At 50.2% G+C, this 23066-nt stretch overlaps 1 protein-coding gene across 1 annotated transcript in view; it reads left to right on the top strand.

The window, feature by feature from the left end:
- The window catches only part of ATP9A (ATPase phospholipid transporting 9A (putative)), a 101538-nt gene that overhangs the window by 15361 nt on the left and 63111 nt on the right, over window positions 1-23066 (top strand). The window contains exons 2-4 of the mRNA XM_053671248.1: window positions 5360-5504; window positions 8080-8193; window positions 12560-12668. Of these exons, the coding sequence (XP_053527223.1) occupies window positions 5360-5504; window positions 8080-8193; window positions 12560-12668 (368 nt within the window). The remainder of the gene's footprint in view (window positions 1-5359; window positions 5505-8079; window positions 8194-12559; window positions 12669-23066) is intronic.

Below are 23066 nucleotides of genomic sequence, written 5' to 3'. Positions count from 1 at the left end.
TACATCGCGTATCGCTTTATGTTTTCCCCTCCCACTACACCACCTGCATCCTGACCTGCCCGTGGGTGCCCTCGTCCCTTTACTGCCACCGGGCATCCCTCCAAAGTGGACACGTGGGCATTTGCAGGTCTTGCTCCCGCTCTCTCAGTGCTGCTGGGAGCATCCCTGTGCGTTTCCTGTCGCTCACCAGTCCCTGTGTTTGTGTAGGACACGTCCCTTCAGGAGGTCATGCTGCACCTGAGCTCGCCATTTAAAGAGAAATGGCCTCGTTTCTCCTGTGGCCACAGATGTGGTCAAAGGTAGTGAGTGCACCGGCTTCTCTCTCTGCGTTGACTTGAGATTTTGCATTCTCGTAGTTAAAAAAACAGATGTAGCCACTAGGATGGTTTTAGGACAGAGGAAAAGGGTTTTTTTGTGCCTCCTTTCTGCTTTTCCCATCATCCCTCTCTTCTTCCCACCCTGCCCAGGTGCCCGTGCCCAACAGTTTGGGTTCCCTCCTTCTGGACATGCAGTCCAGTTCAGTGACTGCCAGATACAGGGGGGTCATTTGTTCATTTTCTACTTATTGATCTGAGAGAGAGAGATCAATTTGTTGTTCCACTTACTTATGCATGCACTGGTTAATTATTGTTTGTGCCCTGACCGGGTATCAAACCCGCAACCCTGGTATATCGGGACGATGCTCTGACTGACTGAGCAAACTGGCCAGCGCTGTGTGTGGCTACCCAAAATAATTAAACCGGTGGAATAACGTTTCCACTTTACATTTTGGGGACCCAGAGGTCACAGGTGGCTAACTGGCTGCTCTCAGACGGCGCTGGTGTAGATTGTTTCCATCATTGCAGAAATGGGGGGGTGGGGGGCACTGCTCTGGACCAAGTTCTCACACCCCTGCTCTGCGTGGGGTTGTCCTGTGTGTTGTAGGGTGTTCAGCAGTGTCCCTGGCCTCCCCTCACTCGTTGTCAGCTGCACCTCTCCTGAGCCTGCCCTTGTGACAGCCAAATGGCCCTCTGGACATTGCCAGGTGTCCCTGGGGTTGGGGGCAGATTCACCCTCCTCCCTCCCCTCTGCCCTTCAAATGCTGTAGACGATTTTTCTTCATGCTGCTCTCAGTTTTTGTTACATTCTTCCCGAATCTTCCCAGTGCCAACACTGAGACCATCGCTTCCTGGAGCCCGGCTTCCGGAAAAGGGTGGTGCATGATGTAGCGGGTAACTCAGCAAATATTGACAGAGGGCCTGCCGGTGGCCGAGGCTCTGAGGATGGAGACGGTCACTTCTTTGGAGGCCCCTCTTTGTTCCAGTAGTTACCTTTTCCAGAAACCGTGTTGCCCTGGCACTTCCTCCTACAGTATTTGCTTTTCCCGTGCTTTCAGCCAGACTCTGTGAAACCACAGCAGGTCAGCCCCCATAACCTGTGTTTGTTTTGGAGTCAAATCGTAAGAAGATCTACTTGGGTTTTTCTTTGTTTAAGTGGTCTAAGCTGATCACAGTGCAGATTAAATTATGTCTAGCCTTATATCTTAACCTGTTTCCATAGCTGTTGATATGAACGAGTGACAAAATTGTTTCATTTTTTTAATCTAGAAAAGTGACTTCAGAAATAATACCTGCTTTTAATTGAATGCCTGTTAGGTGCTAGGCACTGTCCTGTATCTTTTCTATATAAATCATTCATCCTCGTAATCATTCAGCAAGGCAGGTCTTGTTACTATCTTTTCACAGAGAAAGAAAGTGGGGTTTCAGAGGATGAGAAGGTGCACAGTAGGTGCCTTGGAGCCTGGTGTTCCTGACCCTAGCCACGCAGTCCCGCTGTTTTGAATCAGTGGCTCTGGCTTGTTACTTCTTTGCCAGTCCCTCCACTAATTTCTCCCTCTCAGAGACTCTGTCCTGTAGCCCATCTGCCCAGCCTGTCCAGAAGGTAGCATGAGAGTTACTTCCTGGCAAGTGACAGACAGCTGAGCTTGGTATTAAGGAGCAACAGTAGCAATCCATGATTGCAGGTGCCAGCTGTCACAACACAGCTCTGGGCACCTCCTGTCCCAGACCTTGGAGGGGGGTTGGGGGGGGCCTAAAGCCGGCCCACTAGACAGACAGGGCGTGGCAGCAGCCACGGAGGCTAGAGATTTGCAGGTTATAAATCCAGAAGTTGAGAAGGAGCCTAGCTGCAGCCTCTTCTGTTTGGGCAGGCGGGGGGACACTTGGTCAGTTGTGAATCTGCCACTGAGCCCAAGGCTGCCACCGCAGAACATCAGTTCCCCAGATGTGGGCAGGTGATGTTTCTGGGGGCTGCAGTGATGACGTCAGAGTAACTTGGGGACAGGAACCAAACCACACGGAGACACTCACTTCCTTATCTGGTGTTCCTCCTGTATTTCTAGCCCCGTCTGGTCCCCATTCTTAACAGTGGACACTTGCTGGTGTCTTCTCGCCACAGGAGGGGGTGGCAGGTGGCAGGTGGCCATGCCAGACTCAGAGCCACCGCATCTGGTGGGAATTTAGGGGGAGTTGTTGGCTTTCCATTTCGCCGATTTTGGTATTTGCCTTCTATGCATGACAAGCAATGGTGGTTTTCCGTTTATGACACTGATATGAAATCACCTTTTAAAAGAAATTTACGTAAATGGAGCTCTCCACCCGGGGAACCGCCTACATTTGGTGCCAGGTCATTCCCTGGTGTGGGCGCTGTCCTGTGCATCGGAGGACAAGTAGCCACGGCCTGGCCTCCTCCGCCGTCCACATCCCAGTGGCTAACCCGCCCCCCCCCCATTGCTAACCCCTGATGTCAGATATGCAGATCTAGACAGTAGAGGCGGTTGGTTATCACAGAAATCCCAGGTGTGTATGAAAGTGACCAGAGTTTGGGAAACTGCTTTGGAAATTTTCTTCAGTCGTGCGGTCCACTTACTGATGTCCTCGTGTGTCTTCTTGGGCACTGACTTCTGTCATGCTGCAGCGTCCGGCACCTGCACAGTCTGGTCCATAGCCACGGGCCACGTGTGGCCGTGGGGGCCCGGGAAATGTGCCTAGTGAGAACGAGGCACTGAGCTCTCCGATTTTAACTGATTTAAAGGGCCAGTGGCTGTGTGCCGTAGCAGCCAGCGTGTGGGACGGCTCAGCTGTCACGGGGGCGGCATGAGCGGTCAGGATGGTAGCGTGCAGGGTCTAAGAGGTCAGAATTGCAGACACACAGATCCAGTATAAATGCATGTTTTTTTTTAAGTTATAGTTCATTGATTATGCTATGACAGTTGTCTCAGTTTTTCGCCCTTTGCCCCCCTCCACCCAATGATCAATGCGAGGGTTTCACCCAGGCCAGTGAGGGGCAAGGATTGGCCGTGACCACTGACCACCTCCCTCCGCCCTCTGTGGAGGATCAGCTGTGCAGGGGCAGGGTGGTGGTGCCCTGACGTGGTCTGTGGCTGTCCACTGGGTGCACTGGCCCTGGGATGTCCTGGGTGGTGAAGGTCAAGGTCAGCCCTGACCTGTGTTTTGCCCAGGGCCACCCTGAGTAAGCTATAAAGTAATCTGAGGTGGCTGCTGCTAGTGCTGGGCCTGGGGCTCACTGAGACTGGCTGCTGCTTGTTTGAGAGGATTTAGGAAGTTGTGAAGAGCCAAGAGCAGCCATTCATATGGAAAAACAGCTTGCCTTGGCCCATGAGATGGGTGGGGCAGAGACCCTGGGGGTTTCCAAGGCGAGTCTCACAGTTTTAGCCGAGTTGATGGAGTCTCAGGTATGGCACCAGCTTGCCCGCTCAATGTGGATGGATATGGTTTCTTTAGTTCCGTAGCTGTCAGACTTCCATCTAACTTGATTTCTGACCGTTCTGAGTGATAGTTGTTCTGTATTTTAGTTGTAATTTTGATGTGGTTGTGTGAAGAAGTGAGCCATGTCTGTCTACGCCGCCGTCTTGACCGGAAGTCGGGGACGCACCTTTAAGGAGGGTCCGTGGGAGGCTCTGGTTGGACAGAGGGCCACAGGTTGGACACCCCTGTTCTAGAAGTTCTCTGCTAATAGAAGGATGTGCTTCCCGCCAAACGAACCCACCCCTTCCCTCCCTCCCTCATTCCACACTCATAGTGTCCACTGGTGGCCAGCGTGGGTAATTCACACCCAAGGGCAGGAATGGGGGCGGACCCCCTGAGGCTCCTGGTGTCTCTGGCCTTTGGACAACTTAGAAAGGCACCCACTCGAATGAATTACTAGAAGCAAAATCTGTCCTTATCAGAGCCACGCCCCACCCGAGCACCAGTTTACTGGAAGGAGGATGTTATTTTTAAGAAGCAGGATCGTGTTTCATCATGGAAATTTTGAGCATCAGGCAGGCAGCTTGCTGCTGCTGGCTGGCTAATCTCAAGAGTCCTGAGTCCCAGAGACTGTGTTTGCTCCGCCCTGGACCGCAGCACCTCAGCACCCCAGTGGGGCCTGCCTGGTCTGTAGGACGAGGGGAGAAGGGAGGGCCTCGGAAGACAAGTGATTATGTGAGTCTTGTCGGGTTGGTTTCATTTTGGCAACGTCTCCAGGGTCTGGCAGGGCTGGGTGCCTCCGGCCAGCCGTCAGTGCAGGGATGGGAGGCGACCATGGGTGTTTCCATTGCAGTACCCACGAGGGCTTGTGACTCTCCACATGCCTTGGTTGTGGGCTCTCCAGAAGGACAAGCTGCCTTTTCTTGGGGGGTGTGGGGAGCGGGTCTCAGAGTGGTGGCTCTGTGCTGCCAGAACAGGCCACGTTCCCAGGTGTTCCCTTACCTTCTGCACAGGTGACCTGGCAGCTAATGAGCTGCCCTCTCAGGACAGCCAGGGGGTGCGGGCACTCAGGGCCGGTCTGCCTGCAGCTTGCACGCCGGCGCATCTGCAGGCCACGCTGGGCTCTGAGTCAGTGTCTTTCTGTGTTGCTAAGAGGAGAGCTGGGCCGAAAGGAGATCCTTCCCCTCCTCCTTTGCCCAGTAATGTCGGTGTAACCAGCAGCCTTGATGGCAGGGGTGTTGGAAAGAAACCAGGTTTCAAGTGAGACGGGCGTGGCTCCTGGCCAGACCTGGCTGTTGCTCACACCTCTGCAAAGCTGGGTGCTTTGTCCCGCCGCCCTGGGCTTTCCTCTTTCGTCTATAAAATGTAAAAGTAATAACAATTTTGCCAGTTTAAAAATGAATTCTGTGTTTTGAAATAAATAATTTGGGCTTGGACACAAAGCATCTTTGATTTTGAACGCAGCTTCTTAGGAGCCTCAGCTGTTTCCCATCTCACCGAAGGATGAACCCCAGATGGTGCTTAAAAAAAACACTCCAAGAGCAGTAGGCAGGCGTGGGCGTGGCCTCAACAGTGGGCGTGGCCTTGACAGTGTGGGCTTGTCTTTCCCACAGGTGCTGTGAGTGGCTGAGATGCTGTGGTGGAGGGGAGCCCAGGCCCCGCACGGTCTGGTTGGGGCACCCCGAGAAGAGGGATCAGAGGTACCCTCGAAATGTCATCAACAATCAGAAGTACAACTTCTTCACCTTTCTTCCTGGGGTATGTACATACAGGCAGGGACCACACCCGTGTTTCTCTTCCCACACCAACTGTATGCCATGATGCCAGTCCTGGAAGACTGAGGTCCCCGGGGCAGACCTTGTGAATACGCTCTGTCCACAGGCTGTTCATTTTTCCTGGTCCTCAGCACCTGGAGGTGGCGGCTTTCGGTTTGTCAGTCTGTGAGCCTACGTGATCAGTTAGCGTGACTTCACACTTACTTAGCGTGTTGTACGTAAGAAGGAGGACGATATTATGGGAACCTGGCATCAGAGGCCCCAGCAGTGTTTCAGCTTCTTCCCCATCATCACGGAACTTATAGTTAGCCACAGGAAAGTTGGAGGATGAGAGTATAAAGAAGGTTTTAAAAGGTACCTTTTAACCTTACTATCAGAGAAAGAGTTTCTGTTAACATTTTTGCTCTACTAACATTTTGCTAATCGGTGTTTCCATTTTGCTTGGTATGTTACTCTGGAGTCAGAGCTTTTTCGCATTAACTTACACAAATCCACGGACTTGTACTCCTCAAACCTGCCCCCCAAACATGTGAATTAAATACCTGTTTTTATCCAACACAACCTCCAAAAACTCTGATTGACCTTAGAAGCAGCAGGAGCAACCAGTTCCACTGCTGGAAAGGGGGAAAAAAGTTGTTATGTGTGATTTCTTTAGAGAGGACACAGAAACACAAATACATTGTACTGCAGCCTAAGGTCAATTTAATGTTTGTTTCATTTAAGGGTGATTTGACTACAGTCATTGCTAAGCTGTCTCAACCCTCCCTACCCTTCCACCCAAATCTCAGTATTGTAAGTGAAGAAAAAGTTTATTTCTGGATGTTCTGATGCAAACCTGGCCACTTTCTTCCACCCGGCAGCTGCGCCTTCTGGAATGCCTGGCCACGCACGCCCCCGTGACCGGGCAGAAGTGGGCGGTTGAGCCACAGCTCTTAACCACCTTGGCCTTGGAGAGACACGTCATATTCACTCACCGCCCAGTGGCTGAGTCTCGTGGTGTCTATTTCCCTGCCAGGGTTCACCTGCCACACAGGGTGGGATTCTTTGGTGTGTGTGTATTTTGCAGTGCTGAGATTGTATTACGGAAGTGACAGTTTATCTTGCTTCGAAAATGGTTTTAAATCTTTTTTTTTTTAACATCGTTTTTGATCAATTTTACAGCCTAAGCACTTTCCATTAAAATTTATTCTTTAAAACATTTTTTAAAGGTTTTATTTATTTATTTATTTGGACAGAGGGGAAGGCAGGGAGAAAGAGAGGGAAAGAAAACATCAATGTGTGGTTGCCTCTTGCACACCCCCAACTGGGGACCCGGCCTGCAACCCAGGCATGCGCCCTCACTGGGAATTAAACCAGCAACCCTTTGGTTCACAGACCGGCACTCAATCTACTGAGCCTTACCAGCCAGGGCAGAAAACAACATTTTGAGTGGCCTACCTGTACTTACAAAATAGTTTAAGAGATAAAACGTAACAGACACATGTGGGGGGGGGGCTCCGCCTGCTGGGCCATTGCCACCCCCCAACCTCCCTTCACCATGGATGAGAATAAGTCTTCCAAGACATGATCTGCTTGGGGAGGAAAGGTGGCCAATCTCTCAAAGGAGAAGGGCCATGAGCCTGTTCCTCACTGGGCTTTTATTGGGTTCCATTTGCACAGGAATACAGGTAAGCTCATCATTGTCAGGCAGTAAGGATCTAACAATAGATAACATTCAGACAACTATGAGGGCTTATTCTGAGTCAGGGTCATTAGTTAAGGGCTATAAAACTGGGAAACCAACTCATTTCAGGCTTGGACCCTTATCGTTTAAATTGAGGGCATTAGCAAAGCAGGTTTCACAGGCTCTAACGCATTCCGTCTTAGGCCTGATCGCCCTGGGGAACCGCCCTCCAGCATTGTTTCAGGCTTAAATCAGCTGGGGGTTGCAGGTAGCCACGGATTAGGAGACTTCTCACACACAGAATGAGGACTCAGGCTATGTCAGAGCCTGGGGATGAGGGTCCATCACCCCCTTTTTCTACAGTCCCCCAAGGCCTTCCCTGATGGCCCCATCGTGGCCCTGCTTGTCTTAGGTTGACCCTCCCTTGAGGAATCTTACCTGTCATTGACTAACCAGTCATCCACCCCGGGCCAAGCGGGGTGAAGTAAAGGGGACAGAGAATAAGCTTTGTCTCCTTAGTAGCTCATGGTCCCAAGGTCTTTTATTCAGCCTTAGCCATGGTGGGGGGGTGGTTAGGACTTCTGAAAGCAGGCAGGATTGTTCCCAACAGACACAGTTGAAGCCCCCAGAGTGCCCTGTGCACCCCAGAGGTAACCACTGTCCTGAACTGGGCATATACAATTTCCTTATGTGTCATTATTTACATTTTTACTTTTAAAAATCGTACTTTTATTACACATAGGACTGCTTGATCTTTATGTGACAGATGTCCCGTGAGTTGCGTTCTTCTGCAGGAAAGTATTTAAACATCAGTCACCTCCCACTAGACCTGCCCAACCTCATCAGACAAGCCTTGAGTTTGAATGTCTCCTTCCTCTTCTCTCTTCCCTTCCAGGTGCTGTTCAACCAGTTCAAGTACTTTTTCAACCTCTATTTCTTACTCCTCGCCTGCTCCCAGTTTGTCCCTGAAATGAGACTGGGCGCGCTCTACACCTACTGGGTCCCCCTGGTGAGTAAATCAGCAGCAGCGTTTGCTCAGTGGCCTTGGAGATTTGGGGAGAGACAGCTCTGTCTGTCCCTCCCACCTGAGCATGCGGGGCGGGAGAGCAGCCTTTTGAGGGAGAGGGTGCCCCTCAGAACCAACGCACTGGGAGTCCCCCAGACCTTAAGGTTGAAGCTCCTTTCCTGCGTCAGCGGAGAGCGAAGTGTCAGCCCATTCATTCTGTCTCTCAGCCCCTCCGCCCTTCCTTATCTCAGCAGATGTTTGCCGCTTGCTTCTCGTGTGCCACCCATTTCTAGACTCTAGGGACACAGTGGCAAATGAGGAAGACAGAGTCTCTGTCTTGCCAGATCGTGCTGTTTGAATTATTTTCTGAGACCCCGTTTTTCTGTCTATTCTGTAGAGCGTTTAGCATAAGGGTTTAAAAAAAGTATACGAAATGTGACAGAACCAACCGGAATGCCCCTCCATTCCTTCCCTTGCCTTTTTTTCTTTCTTCCGTCCCCTTGGCAAATGGTTATCGAGCACCTGCTGTGTGCCAGGCACGGTGCTGGGTGCCGGGGGTGCGGCAATGAACAAAACGTGGACATTTCTGCCGTCCCAGAGTTGGGTTTCAGAGGGGATGGCCAAGAAACAGACTAATAAGATTGTTTGCAATTGCGAGACGTGCTGTGAAGACAGCAGGAAAAGGTCACAGCACAGACGGGGGACCCCAGGCACCCTGAGCATCCGTTGAAAGGATGAAGGTGGGGGTGGGAGAAGTGGAGGGGCGGCCTTGCCAGGGGGGCCCTGAGAGGCCTCATGAGGAGGTGATGAGAAGGAGGGCAGGAGGCCGGGAGCATTCCGGGCACAGGGAGCAGCCGTGCAAAGGCCCCGGGGTGGGTACCAGCTCAGGGCATTTGCGGGACAGAAGGAAGCCCAGTGTGGCTGGGCTGTGGAGACAGCAGAGCTGATGTCTCTTTTTCTCCAGAGACATCATGAAGCATAATTGCTGCATATTTCTCGCTAAGCTAGACGGGGGGGAACACTTAGATTCTCTTTTCACAAATGTGGTTAAATTTTTAATTGGAAGATTTTTTTAAACTGATTTGAGAGAGAGAGAGACACACACACACACAGAAGAACATCGGTTTGTCATTTAAAATATGCATTCATCGGTTGCTGCTTGTATGTGTCCTGCAAGGGTGAGGATTGAACCTGCAACCTTGTCATATTGGGGCAACGCTCCAACCAACTGAGCCACTGAGCCAGGACGGAAGGGGATTCTTAAAGTAGGAAAGATCCAAGTCCCCCTTCAAGAAACAAAAACAAGCATATTAATTGGTGCCGGGTGGGAGACCGTAAGGATTCGGTGCACAGGCATTTTTGGAGTAGAGGGAGCCCGCTGCTGAGGGAGCCGTGAGTGGGCGTGCACGCACGCGTGCGAGTGCCACATTATCAGGCAAGTCGGGCGGCAGCTCCGGCCGTGAGAAGAGGTGGGGGTGCAGTTTCTTCCACATGAGCAGCAGAGGTGCTTTGGAATGTGAGGATAGCGCCTTCCTCCTCCCAGGCGTCTGCGGGTGCGCCTCGGAGCAAACCTCTGTCGAGCCTCCTTTCGGCAGATGGCAGCCATTCCCCTCCGCGAGCCTGTGTTCTCACGTCCCGGGGGTGGCAGACTCGGCCGCCCGGCTGATGGGATCGAGCACTGGGACAGGCAGGGAGCTCCTGCCCCGGCCGGAAGTGGAAGGCGCCATGCTGTTCCCTCGGGTGCAAACTTGGACCTGGATTTGCCGGGCCCAAGAGTTAGACACTTTAGACGTTTGTGTGAAATGCCCTAATTTTATTTAACTTTTTCATCCTCCACCTATTTGTTACATATCTAGAGTCAAAACCATAGCTTGCTTATTTTAAAAAGTCCATATTGTTTATAAAGCATCGTTTCTTTTTTTTAGAGACTTTATTTATTTATTTTTTAGAGAGAGGGAGAGAAATATCCATGTGAGAGAGAAACATCAATCAGTTGCCTCTCACACACCCCCAACCAGGGACCTGGCCCACGTGAGCCAGGCACGTGCCCTGACTGGGAATCGAACTGGAGACCGTAGGGTTTGTGGGATGATGCTCAGCCCACTGAGCCACACCAGCCAGAGCTAAAATATCATTTCTTGATCACCTTTTTAAAGTGTAGTTATTGGAAAGGTAATACATTCACGTGATTGAAGAAACAAAAAAACATGTTCCTAGTGTAAAAAAATCTCCCTTCTATCCAGTTCTAACCCCAAAACACTGTCATTTTTGTTTATTTGTTTATCTTTCCGGAATTTATGAAAAAGTATAACCAGTAAGCCATCTGTTCCTGCTCCCCTTTGCTCCTTTTAGAAAAAACTAACAGGATATCTATGGTTCTGAGTAATTTTTCTTTCTGATTCCCAGCATCTCTTTTTCTTGCTTTTTTAACATCAACAACTCATTTTAAAAACATTGAAGCACCATGCGAATCGCTCACACTTCGCCCGGCGCTCTGCTGGGCGTGGCCAGGAGTGCCTCCGTCCCTCTGATTGGTGGTTTTGTGCTGGGGCGTGTGGAGCGGGCGTGTCCTCACCTCGCCTGTCTTCCGTAGTCGGTTCTTCCCCAAACCCAGGTCTGCTGCCTCCCAGGCGGCTCCTGTTCATTTTTCTTTTCTTTTGTTACCCCACAATTACAAAGGGGCTTTTTATAATTGGAGAAAAATGTGAGGAACAACCAAAGGGGGAAAAAAAGCCCAAACCTGCCTGTGCAGTACCCCCCCCCGCCCCCAACAATACCCCATTTATGCTGCTGCTTTGTTTCCTTTTAGTCTCTTCTTCCGCGTGCCTGTGTTCCATACACACTGTAGCATACAGTGTAGTGAATTTCATATATATGAACATGTATGTGTGTGTGTGTATATATATGTATATATATTGTAAGTGCATACACTTCATAAGTTGGGATCCCAAGATGTCCACGGAGGGAGCCAGCTGGGCGTCTCCTTATCTTTCCTGACTCTTACATCTCAAGTGTGGTACCTGGGGTGTGTGCTGTCTCCCCTCACAGTATCCATCTGCCTGGCCCGTGGCATAAACCCATCAACCGAAAGGATCTTGGGGTACAGACCTGTTCGCACCCCTGCGATCTCATTCACCTTATCGCTGGCACCTGTGGTGGGGAGGGAACTTGAGCCACGTTGGGTATAAGTATTTTGCTCTCTTAACTAGATTCATGTAGATATGACTGAGGAGAGATGGATGGTGCAGGAATTCGCATGCCTGAGAAAGTTGGCTAGGAAATGAGGTCCACTCGGGTGGATTCTTCCAAACCAGTCATCGGAAGGGCCTGTGGACCAGAGGCCAGGCATATGGGGAGGGAAAAGGATTCTTCACTCTGTGAGCAAGAACCAGAGGAGCCAAGGAGAAGGAGGTTGCTTGAGATCAATCACAATCACGCTAGGATGTGAAGTGTTTGGGTCTCTCTGTCTCTCTTTTTTAAGATTTTATTTATTTATTTTTAGAGAGGGAGAAGGAAAGGGAGAGAAACATCAATATGTGTTTGCCTCTCATGTGTCCCCTACTGGGCACCTGACTTGAAACCCAGGCACATGCCCTGACTGGGAATCAAACCAGAGACCCTTTGGTTTGCAGGCCGGCACTCATTCCACTGAGCTGCACCAGTCAGGGCATGTTCTTTATATTTTTACAAGGAGGAATGCCAGGGGCGTTTTGTAAGAAAAAGGAAGGAATGAATGTTCTTGCCTTTGTGGGTGGATACAGGAGGAAAATCTAGCTGGAAATAGTTCATGAGTTGGGCTACCTGACTCGGGAAGATGAAGCAGTTTTAGATTTGTTTATTAGTTGCTATGACTCTGTCATATGGAACAGTGTCTCTTAAGAGCAAGGACTCTGGAGCCTGCTTTCCAGAGTTCACAATTCCTGCTTATCGCTTAGGAGCTTCGTTACTCAACCTTCCCATGCCTCAGTTTCCCCCTCTGTAGCATGGCGATCCCTGGGATGGTGACCTGGTATGGCGGATCTCGTGGGGTCGTTGGGAGGGTGAGAGACATGGCCATCAGATGCACGTGTTAGCGGTCACCATCCCTTAGCCACCGTCTGTCTGTGGATGGGCAGCTTGGCTGTATCTACGTTTTTCACTCTCAGAAGCCCCTCAGAGTTGGTGAATGGGGCGTCCTCGTGCGTCTGTGTCAGTGAGAGTTCCGCCGGGGTGTGTGTGTCGGAGGCTGGTGAAGAAGGAGGCTTGCTGGGGCATGTGCATTTGGGGTAACGAGCTCGTTCTGCGCTGCCCTGTGGCCTTTTCCATCCCTGGCCACAGGAGAGGAAGCTGGGCTTCAGCAGGGCTCACCCCCTGTCCCTTCTCTCTGCAGGGCTTTGTGCTGGCCGTCACCATCATCCGAGAGGCCGTGGAGGAGGTCCGGTGTTACCTGCGGGACAAGGAGGTCAACTCTCAGGTCTACAGCCGGCTCACAGTGAGAGGTCAGCCTCCGGCCGCCTGGCCAGGGAACAGAGTTCAAGGCCTCGGGCCGACGGGTGTCTGGGCGCCGTGTGGTGGGACAGTCACTCAGTTGCTGGTACCAGGGAGGCTAACACGTTCCCTGGGCTTGGGGAGCCGTGGGCTGCATCCCCAGGTTGCCAGGTCCTCTGAGAAATGGTCCTGTCAGCCACGCATCATCAACGTGGGACTGAATTCTCTGCTCTTGGAATGCCCTGGTCGCTAATTCCTTACCTTACCCGGTCTGGCTGGGAGGGAGGAGTACGTCCTGGCCCCCTTTGTGTGGGAGGCTGTGAACTTGGCCCCTACATCCCTTTCCAAGGGAGCACAAATTCAAAGGATGCTCTTTCAACATTACAGAACTGCCTTCCCCTTTGTTACAACTCCCTTAATGTCACCACTTTGCAACATTAGTTTTTATGACTCTGTTTATCTACTTTAACATCGAATTACAGTTGGCATACAATATTAGCAACATTCGTCCTTAAAAAGGCCCCAGACTTACATCAGTACTGCATCTGTGATGATGTCTGTGTTGGCATCTCATAAAATTCTCAGAACCGAAGAGCGGAGAGGGCCTGACTCCAAGGGAAGGGACCAGATAGCCTTTCCCCACCCAATCCCTTGGGAGACACGAGTGTGTTAAGTGGCAGAACTTGAAAACCCACCCAGAACCCCGCAAAACCACCCAGCCAAGGCTGACTTGGGTCTCCCACTTCCAATTCTGTAGTAGATTTCCTGTGAGGCCAGCCGTGTTCATGAAAGGAGAGATGGGTACCTTCAGTTCCCTGACATCACTGATCCCATCCAGGGCTTGGTGGTGTTCCAGGAGAGGGCGAGGGAACAAAAGTGGGGCCTTGCCTGCAGGAAATGGAGGGTTCTGAAGGATAGAGAAGCCGGGGTGGGGGTGGGGCGGGTGGGGGGGTCGATGGTCCCTGACCCAGGGCAGGAACTGCTTTGGCTGAGCCGTTAGCCTTCCAGAGAAGCTGGCCATCCACGGTTTCAGGGTTTTGAGGAGAATTTTCCTTTTGGGAAAAATGCCAGAGGACTGTGTTTGGGCCTCCAAAATATTTTTTTTTCCTTTGAACAAAAATTCCTTAAGGGCATGAAAATGTTTGTTTTAGTGCATTGAGTAGATTTTCATAGTTGGTGGTCTTAAAAAAATCTGCAAGTCTCTGGCAGAAGGGGGAATTGAGAATTGGGATAGAAACAGACGTTCTATTACTGCCAAACCACTGTATTTTTAGGGCATTTTGCGCACTTCAGAATGAAGACTCAGTATAATCTTTGCAAAGGCAGGTGGCTTGGCCTTTGCACGCGGGTCATCGGAAGCCCTCTCTGGAGGGTGTGCTCTGTGGCCGTGTATATTAAAGCCTCTCTTAGTAACACGTTCTGACTATAACATTTAAAATGCTTGGCAACGGACAAAAGGCCCAGCGGAGAGGGTGGGCTTGGAGCCCAGAGGAGGGGCTCAGTGTGCCCCCCATTCTCGCATCCGGGTGCCTCCCTTTCTGTGGTTCTTTTCACACCGTGATTGCTCTTCTGGGCAGTGGTGTCTGTGCCCTCCCCGCAGCCCCTCTTCAGCTGCTGTGGTAGCCCCACTCCGCCCCTGCAAAGGAAGGTCCAGAGGAGAATTGGCAGATGGCTCGAGCAGTAAAAACGTGTCTTCCTTTGTTGGTCTCCTTTGGTGGCCCTCGGTTCCCATTGTCGCGCCAATGGGACAGTAAGGGCAGACAGAGCGGAGCGCTGAATATTAACCCAGAGCGGACCCTGCAGTTGTTTGGAAAGCCCCCCAGAAGGGGCACTGAAGAGACTCAGCTTGGGAAGTGATGGGGGGAGGGTGAGTTTAGTTATTTGATACGCTTTCGGGGCAAGGGCCAGAGAAAGAAGCCCAAACTGGAAGATCTCAGAGAGAGGAAGAGAGAGGGAGCCTTTTCTGACCTCAGCTTTACTATTTAATGACTTAATCACAATTGCTCGAGTGAGGCATTTCACCGGGAACCTTTCATTGAGTGAAGTTCAAAAGCAAAATGAAACAAGTGCGGGTCTGTATACCTGTGCGGGGCTGTTTCCTTGGGGGGGGGGGTCGCATGAGGTCTTAAAATGAATTTTTCAGCCCCATTTTTGCACTTAGAAATGTTTAGAAACCAGAATGTCACGTCCGTGACCACTAGCTTCTAAGCCACGGGATTTATCTACCATTCTGCGTCATTTCCTGATTAATAACACAGTTACTTGTACTAAGAGTGAAAATGATTATTATTTTTTTTTTTGGTAATAATTTCTAACAAAAGAGTTGCAGGACTCAGCAGAGAACTCGTGCCTGTCAGCCAGCTTCGTTTAGCCCCTAAATACTTCTTCTCTGTTTGATCCCCAAGAGGACACTTCTCTGCCCTAACACATCACAGTTGGCCGAATCAGGAAGCTCAGCACTGGGGCGCTGCTATTACTCTCATCTCGAGCCCTTACTCAGAACTAGCCATTTGTCACTAACGTGGCCTTTAGTAGCATTTTTTTTCCCCGAGGTCTGGGACCAGTCCAGGTTTGCCAGTTGCCCTTGGTTGTCTTTTCTTCTGGGCCTTCCAGCCTGGCCTAGCTCCTGGGTGTGCGTTGCCACTATGCTGCCGTTTTGGGGATGGACAGGCCAGTCCGAGGTCAGTTACTTCTTCGTTTGCCCCTCAGTTTGTATCTGCCTGAGGTCTCACAGTTAGACGCGTGGCATGCATTTCCAGCCGGAGTTAATATGGCTTTAAGAATGTCGAAGGCACGGGTCTTTGTCATGATGTTGCCAAAGCTTCAGAGGCATTATGTTAATCAACTTGAAAACATTTCAATCGAATTCTTTAGAAAAAAAGAATTCGATTTTGACCAACTGACCTGAAAGTGCCTTGGGAGGAAATGCGGATGACGGCTATTTTGTTTCTTTTAACAGCTGCTTTCGACCTTTTTTTCCCCATATTATATATGTATCTTTTAATGTCTGTAAAACAATAACAAGGTGGTAGCAATGCCCGAAGTGCATGAAAATTCACGGAGAAAAGTACACAAATGCTGAAAATACATGTGAAGTGATCTGAGGCTTCTTCCAACATTTCCGATCATTTTATTTTCCTCGATGTGTATCTAGAACAACAGGCCAGTGAGATTAATTTTTAATTTAATTGTCACGGTCTAATAAGGATTCAAAGTATTTTATTAACATAATCACTCATATGCATGGGAATGACTTTTTCATCATTCTTTTAAGAATGTTTGAGATTCCATTTTGTCCCAAATCTACAAACATTTTCTGTTTTTCTTTTCCCCCCCAAGGACATGCTTATTGATTTTTAGAGAGAGGGGAAGGAGGGAGAGAGACAGAGAGACCCGGATGTGTGAGAGAAACATCAGTCAATGCCTCTTCCATGTGCCCCAACCTGGGGCCAAACCCACAACGTAGGCATGTGCCCTGACTAGGAATTGAACCTGTGACCTTTTGGTTCACAGGATGACACTCCAATCAGCTGAGCCACCCCGGCCAGGGTGATAGTTTTCTGTTCTAAAGAGAGAAACACAAGGGGCCGGGCTTAGGGAATTCAGGGTCCAGTGAGGCATCTGGGCAGGTAAGCAGATCATTTAGAAAATCTACCTAACGGTTGTCCTTTACGGGCGTGAGTGTGGGGCCCTTACGAGGGAGGTCCCCTTTCCTGAGCACTGTGTTCCTGGTTCTGGGCTGTGCTACACCTGGATGGGACACTCCTGGGTCTGCCCCTCCCACCTGTGTGAGTAGGGCCCCTAACTGGTCAGTAATTGGACATTATCATAGCACCTGTCTAAGGGAGCGGCTTCAATGGAACTCTTACACGGGGAGAACATAGGGCTGTGCCCACGATTTGCTGTGCTAAGAAAGGCGGTACTGATGATACGCATCACACCAGGGGCTCGCTAAGTGTCAGTGGGTGAATAAACAGAGGTATTAGCCAGGGAGGTTATGGGAACCCAGCAGGGAGATGCTGACGCCGTCTTCCCAGAAGAGCTGCCCTTCATCCTGAGTCTTACGGGTTGGGAGAGAGCAGGGCTGCCTACGAGATTTGTGGTGTCCATTGAAAAATGAGCAGGAGGGCCCTTGCTAAAATACTGTTACGATTCTCAAGACGGGGAGAGCAGAGCGTGAAACCACGTGAGAGACCCTTCTGCTCAGCACTGGGGTCACGTACCCACGAAGTTGCCCGCATAAAGGTCAACCCAAAGGCCCCAGGTCATGATGGTCAAGCGTGTGTCGAGTCGGAACCCCGGGTTCTGGCTCCACCTTGTTCTTCCCAATGAGGTGGTCTTTCGGGAGCCTGACCCTCCTGGGGGCACAGGAGACCCTGTAGGCCAGTGAGGACCTGAGACCCTGGGGTCCAGGAATCTCTGTATAAGTCACGCTGTGGGGACAAGGTGGCGCCGGAGCTGTTTGAAGCAGGAGGCAAAGAAAAATGGAGCAAGTGTACCTACCACCAGCCAGCCAGGGAGGAGGCCTAGGCCGTTGTTTTTAAACAGCCCCGTGGGGGCAACTTTTCCAGGGAACTGGGGCTCAGAGGGGGGGGGGTGCTTCGGCTGAGGTGAGGTAGCTCGTTAGTGACGGGGACCCTGGCTGGTCCGAATGTGCAGCCTTAGCCTGTAGGTCCGGGCACCTATCGTGTGCCAAGACCTGAGTTCAGCCCTTTGCTGTAGACTATCTCAGCGGTTGCTGTAGTGTTCAGCCTTAGTACATATGATGCTGAAGGACTTTTGAGGTTTTAGTTTAATTTTTAAAAAGATTTTATTAACTTTTAGAGAGAGGGGAAGGGGAAGAAGAAGAGAGGGAGAGAAACATCAATGTGTGGTTGCCTCTCGCACACCCCCTACTGGGGACCTGGCCCACAACACAGGCATGTGCCCTGACTGGGGATCGAACCAGCAACCCTTTGGTTTGCAGGCTGGCATTCAATCTACTGAGCCGCACCAGCTAGGGCAGGACTTTTAAGATTTTTTTTAAAAACTTTTTTTATTGATTGATTTTTAGAGAAGGAGGAAGGTGGTGGTGGTGGGGGGAGAGGATCTGTTGCTCCACCCATCTATGCATTCATTGGTTGATTCCTATAGGTGCCTTGAGTGGGGATTGAACCCAGAGCCTTGGGATGATGTGCCAACCAAGTGAGCTAGGTGGCCAGGGCAGGCCTTTTACGATTGAAATCATTTTAAAACACATTTCTGAGTGCAGAGACACCTATCAACTCAACTCCAGGGGTAGAAACTTGAAAGCTGTTTCAGGATAATGCTCTCCGATCAGTGTAAGCCTCCCCTTCGCTTCTGCTGGAAATCTGCATTTCAGCGTGGTCAGAGGCTTAAGCAAAGCCCCTAGACCTTTATGGGTTTTGTGGCTCTAATTATAGAGCTGTGTCCCAAAATTAACAGCATGCAATGGCACTGGAAACCCCAAAGGCAGCGAAGAGAGGATCTTGAAGTGGAGCCAGCCCAGCCAAACTTTCAAGTAACTTTTGAGTCCAGTTACTTGAAAGGTTTGGGTTGGGTCAGGAAGGCAGCATGAGGAAGTGAACGGTATCTCTTCATCCTTGTCTCCTCCAATGCAAATGTTTAACTCCGGCGGATCGGGTCTGCCTCCATTACCACAGGTGGCCCGGGCAGTTGGATTTGCATTTTCACAGCATGAATTCCAGGGTTTTCATACCAGGAATGTTTTCCCCAGACCCAGTTGCAGTCACGGGCTAAATGAAGCAAGCGGCTAATTAGCCTGGAAAGAAACTGCAAACAGAAGCATAATTAACACAATCCCCGATGTGTCTTTCCTGCTGGGGACATCTGGGCACGCCGTGAACCGTAAGTCATAAGCCAGAGGCCTGTGCAAAAGGGAGGCCTGGAGTGTTTCGGTTCACACGTGGGGTCAAACGCAGGGATAACCTTTCCTCCTCCCCGGTTCTTCCCCGATAGCTCCCCAGTCACAGACTGATCTTGAGGATGTCTCGCCTCAGTGTGAGAGGAATCTCTTTTTCAATTCAATTCAGAATCCACTCTGGACCATCCTGCAGGGTGGCAAGGAATGCAACTAAATTTTTAGGGCAAAGGACATGTGTGTATTTCTTTGGGGGTATTGTGTTTTGTCTGAGTCCATCAGAAGGTAAGGTAGTGGAAGGAAGATGTGTTCGTTGCTGAGGAGTAGTTTAGCTACTAGTCAATGAATGACATCAAAACGCTATATTTCTAAACACAAGTTTGTGTTCTCTATATGCGTAAACACATGTTTCCCAAGTATAAACTCCATTCAGACCTGGGGGGATGCTAAGAGAGGCTTTGTGCATTCTTTAGAGAAGAGAATGAGAGCGATGGACTGTTTTATATCATTTCAGCAAAAGTTGTCTACTAAGGATCGCAAATACTGTTCGCTAAGCAAAGAACTTCTCTTCCTGACCTTCCCTCATTAAGATTCAGAGCCTCTGCTTCTAGCGGGTCTTATTTAAGACAGATCTGGCCAAACACTTTCTTACACATTCTCTGGCCCCTGCAAAGTTGTACTTTCAGATCCCTAAGGTTTTTTTTTTTTCTTCCAGAGTACTCAATTTCCCTTTCTTACAAATATTGGTGAACCGTTCTATTGTTTAATTAAAAAAAAAAAAACCCTCACATGCAAATTGCACCGTTATCTTTCCCGGAAGGTATTTCCCCCCCTGCTGGGCGTGCCGGTCTATTTCAGCATCCCTGAGCACTGAGAAGCAAGGAGGACCATTTATATATGTATTTGAAAGGCCTCTGTTGGGTATAAACGTGTCACAGCGAAACACCAGCTTTTCTTTTTTAAGTTCCCACTGTTTTAAACAAGCCCCAGGACATGGCCGTGGAGTTTCCAGCAATGCTTTTCAACCCTTTCACCTGTTTCCCGATAACAGTGCTTCCTGAGGCTTTGGGGCATCCCGACAGCTCTCCGGGAATATGAAATTTTCAACCTTAGACCCTGCGCACTCGGCTGCTGGGCCCGCAGAGGCGATTGCATGCCCCCCCCCCCCCCCCCCCCCCGCAGGAAGTGTACACTTGCTGTAGAGTCTACAACTCGTTCGGTCGGATCAGAGCGGGAGCTGAAGAGTAAACCATTAACCAGGGTTGGCGCACGTGGGTTGCTGCTGTGGATCTGCAGGATCAGTCTGCATCCTGCGTGCACAGTGAAACATAGAGCGAAGCTGGCGGGTTCGGGGTCAAAACACAGGCCCACACAGACTGGTGCCCAGAATCTATTTAAATTTTTTTTTTTTTTTTTGCAGGCTGGTCTGCATTTTGACTGAATTGTCGTTTGCTTGTTTCCACTCAGGGGAAACATCTGGTTTCTGCCCCCAGTGCGGACAGACCGCTCTTATTCTGAAGCTGTCATCCATGAAAAGCGTAGTTTGGGCTCAATAGGTTTGCTTATGAAAGGCTCGGGGTCCGCCTCTACAGAAATAAACAGCTCTCCTGATTGAAAGGTTGTTCCCCGCGACAAACCCCGGCTCAGAGGCGGGCTTGGGCGAAGTGGCGAAAGCGGAAAGGAATGAATTTATTTTATAGAGAGCATCTAATGATTGAGGATGTGGCTGGTGGAGAACTGCCCACTTAACCTTCGTGAAAGTCCCTTCGCCAGCCTCTGTCGAGTTTCTGCAAATGCATTTAAAACGTTCGGCCGGCCGTAGAGGTCGGAGAGGGGTGCAAAGCAGAAGAGAGATTTACGGAGCGGGGGTGGGGTGGGGAGGGGAAGGGGAAGACAGAGTCCTGTAGCTTCAGGTCTTAGAACCGGTTCAGGCTTTCCTGTGCACTTCACAAAGGTGAGGTCTTGGGAGTTTCTGCATCTGTCCGGGACAGCAGTGTCAGTCTCGGGGCCCCGTGCCAATGAAAAGGTGCGGCCCCTTGTTCGGAAGTTACTAAGAACTGTAAGATGACAACAGCCAGTCACTCACCCAAGGGTTGGCAGCTTCTCAGTGGGGTGTCAGGCGAGTCTGTGGGGAGATGGGTGTAGTCACTGTAAACGTGCTGGTTTATTTCTCCTATTTGTTAGGGAGACAGGGAGCTCCGCCAGAGGGCATCTGTATCTTGTTCTTTCTTTTTTAGTTTTTGCAAGAACTATGGCAGAACACTTGAAACAGTGGTTAAATTAAGGTTAGAAATGCTGTGTTCTGGGTCCTTTCCACAACTGAAGCGTGACTCCCTTCTGTCAGTCCCAGCCACTGAGGGCTCTACTCTTCATCTGACCAGCACCCCCACCCCGCCCCGCGCCCCAGCTGTGCCTTTCCTACCAACTGGGAGCCCAGGACGGGGACATTTTATTCGGCCGAGCTGGGAAAAGAGCTCAGTAAACGTTAGGAGATAAGTACCAGTATCCGCTCCACCCTCTCTCCTCTTCCTGTTTTTTTCTCTCCTTTTCTTCCTTTTGGTTTTATTTGTCTTCTCTCAGCCAGAACACATGTCTACACACAGACACCCACTAAACACGGGCCCTCCATACAGGCCTGAACTGCCCATGTTTTGGTCACCAAAAGGTGACGACAAGGGACAGAAAGTCCACCTTTACGGTCAGGACTGCGTGTGAGCTCAGTAGAGCGGTTGGGGACAAGGTCTCCCTTTTATGAAGGTGCAAAGCTGAGGTTAACACCCCCCCATCACCCGTCCCCAAATGCATGCCTGTGAGGGAGCTTTGCTGAAGAAGCACCCGGGGGGGGGCGGGGCTCCCGGGCGCACATGCCCCCCCCCCCCCCCCGCCCCGCCCTGCAGAGGGAGCCTGGCCTGTGGCTGCCGGTGCAGCAGCAGGAGGGCCAGCGTGCAGGTCGGCCGCCTGCTGGGTTCGCCACAGCCGCCTCTGCAAACACGGGATTAAAGGGGTTTTGTTGAGGTAGAGCAGATGGACAGGGAGAGGCCCAGTTCACGCTTGCCCGTCATAAATCAGGGCGCTCTGCACAAGAAGGGAAAAATCGGAGCCTGCGCACCGAAACGTTTGAGCGACTTAATTTACTATTTCTTTTCCTTGTTAGAAAAGCGCCTTGAGCTTATTGAAAAAAAATCAATGTGAAGAACTTAGAAAGTATGTGTGCCAGATCAGAAGATAAACCTCCGCATCCGCAGAAATTGCTCTCACGCCTTTCAGTATAATCCTTCGATTTTGCCCTGTGTCCCACTAACACACACATGTACGCGATTATTGTTTAATAAGACTAAAACACATGCCACTCTTCCAGCTGGATAGTAAAAGATGTAACCTGGTCTCGAGGATCGAACACCAAGCGTGATCGTTTGGGTCAGGCCACCAGCATAAATTTTAGTAATAAAACGAAAGACAACGTGTAAATTTATGTTTAAGAAAGTTGGGCCCAGCTCCGGGGAAGGTAAAGTTCACTAGTGTGGAGGGCCGAGTTGAATTTACGGCCTCCCTTCCAGGAATGCCTCCTTCAGCTCCCCAGGAAGAACCGCGGGGTCTGTGCCTGGTTGTGCTGTTGCCCCCTAGTGGTGCAAGAGGAATTGTTCAGGCAGGAGAAGAATTTGGCACCTTGGACCCTCTCTCAGCCCATTTCTAACGATCTGACTGTTTGGATCAGTGGGTACCCTTTATTCCCTCCGTAAATGTATTGACCAAAGCCCGAGACAAACGGATGCTTGAGCCTCCCGCGTGGCAGGGCCCAGGTCGTTGGACTGAGTTCCACACTCTGAACGGCGTTAGAGCAATTTCTTTCTGTGGATGCAGAGGTTTTATGGAAATGAGACGCTGTGAAATGCCCACGTTCTGGGGCAACATACTCATTCTTGGGGAGGAACTGAGGGTTGGTCCCGCCAGTCACCATCCGCTGCATACTTTCTAGACGTCAGTAGGGTTCACGGACAGTTCTTTTAGTGCCAGTTCTACTTACTGGGATAAACTTTAATAATTAAATCCCCAAACTAGTGAAAACCAAACCCAAATGGAACCTCTCACGGATGTTTCAATAGAAATATTGGAATGCTTTGAAAAGTACCAGTGATGCCGAATTATTAAAGAGACATGTGGTGTTATGTGAAAAGTGTGAAATATTGTGAAAATTGTAAAAATCTAGAGTTGTGCACTCAGGTTATTTCATTAGTGTTTGTAAGTTCTTTTTAGTGCTGGCGAAACAAAAACTCGAACTCCTCATCGTTAATGTGGAATATTTCTTGGACAGGGGGTTGAGTTATTATTACTATTTCTTTTCTGTCTTGGCTGGACATTTGTGTGTTCAGTGGGCTCATTACGAGACACCAATAACATAGATGTTTTATGGCGTAGCTCTCTTGGGTGAGATTTTGACCCATTACCGTGGTGCTGGACACTTGGCCCTGATCAGCCAATTCCACCGTCACTTCTCTCTGTTCCCTGCCTCCCGGTGATGTTCTCGGTC

The sequence above is a fragment of the Artibeus jamaicensis genome, unplaced genomic scaffold (genome assembly GCF_021234435.1).
Source record: "Artibeus jamaicensis isolate MK-2021 breed Jamaican fruit bat unplaced genomic scaffold, CSHL_Jam_final contig_685, whole genome shotgun sequence".
NCBI classification, from domain to species: domain Eukaryota; kingdom Metazoa; phylum Chordata; class Mammalia; order Chiroptera; family Phyllostomidae; genus Artibeus; species Artibeus jamaicensis.
This window is presented reverse-complemented; position numbering and strand designations above follow the sequence as displayed.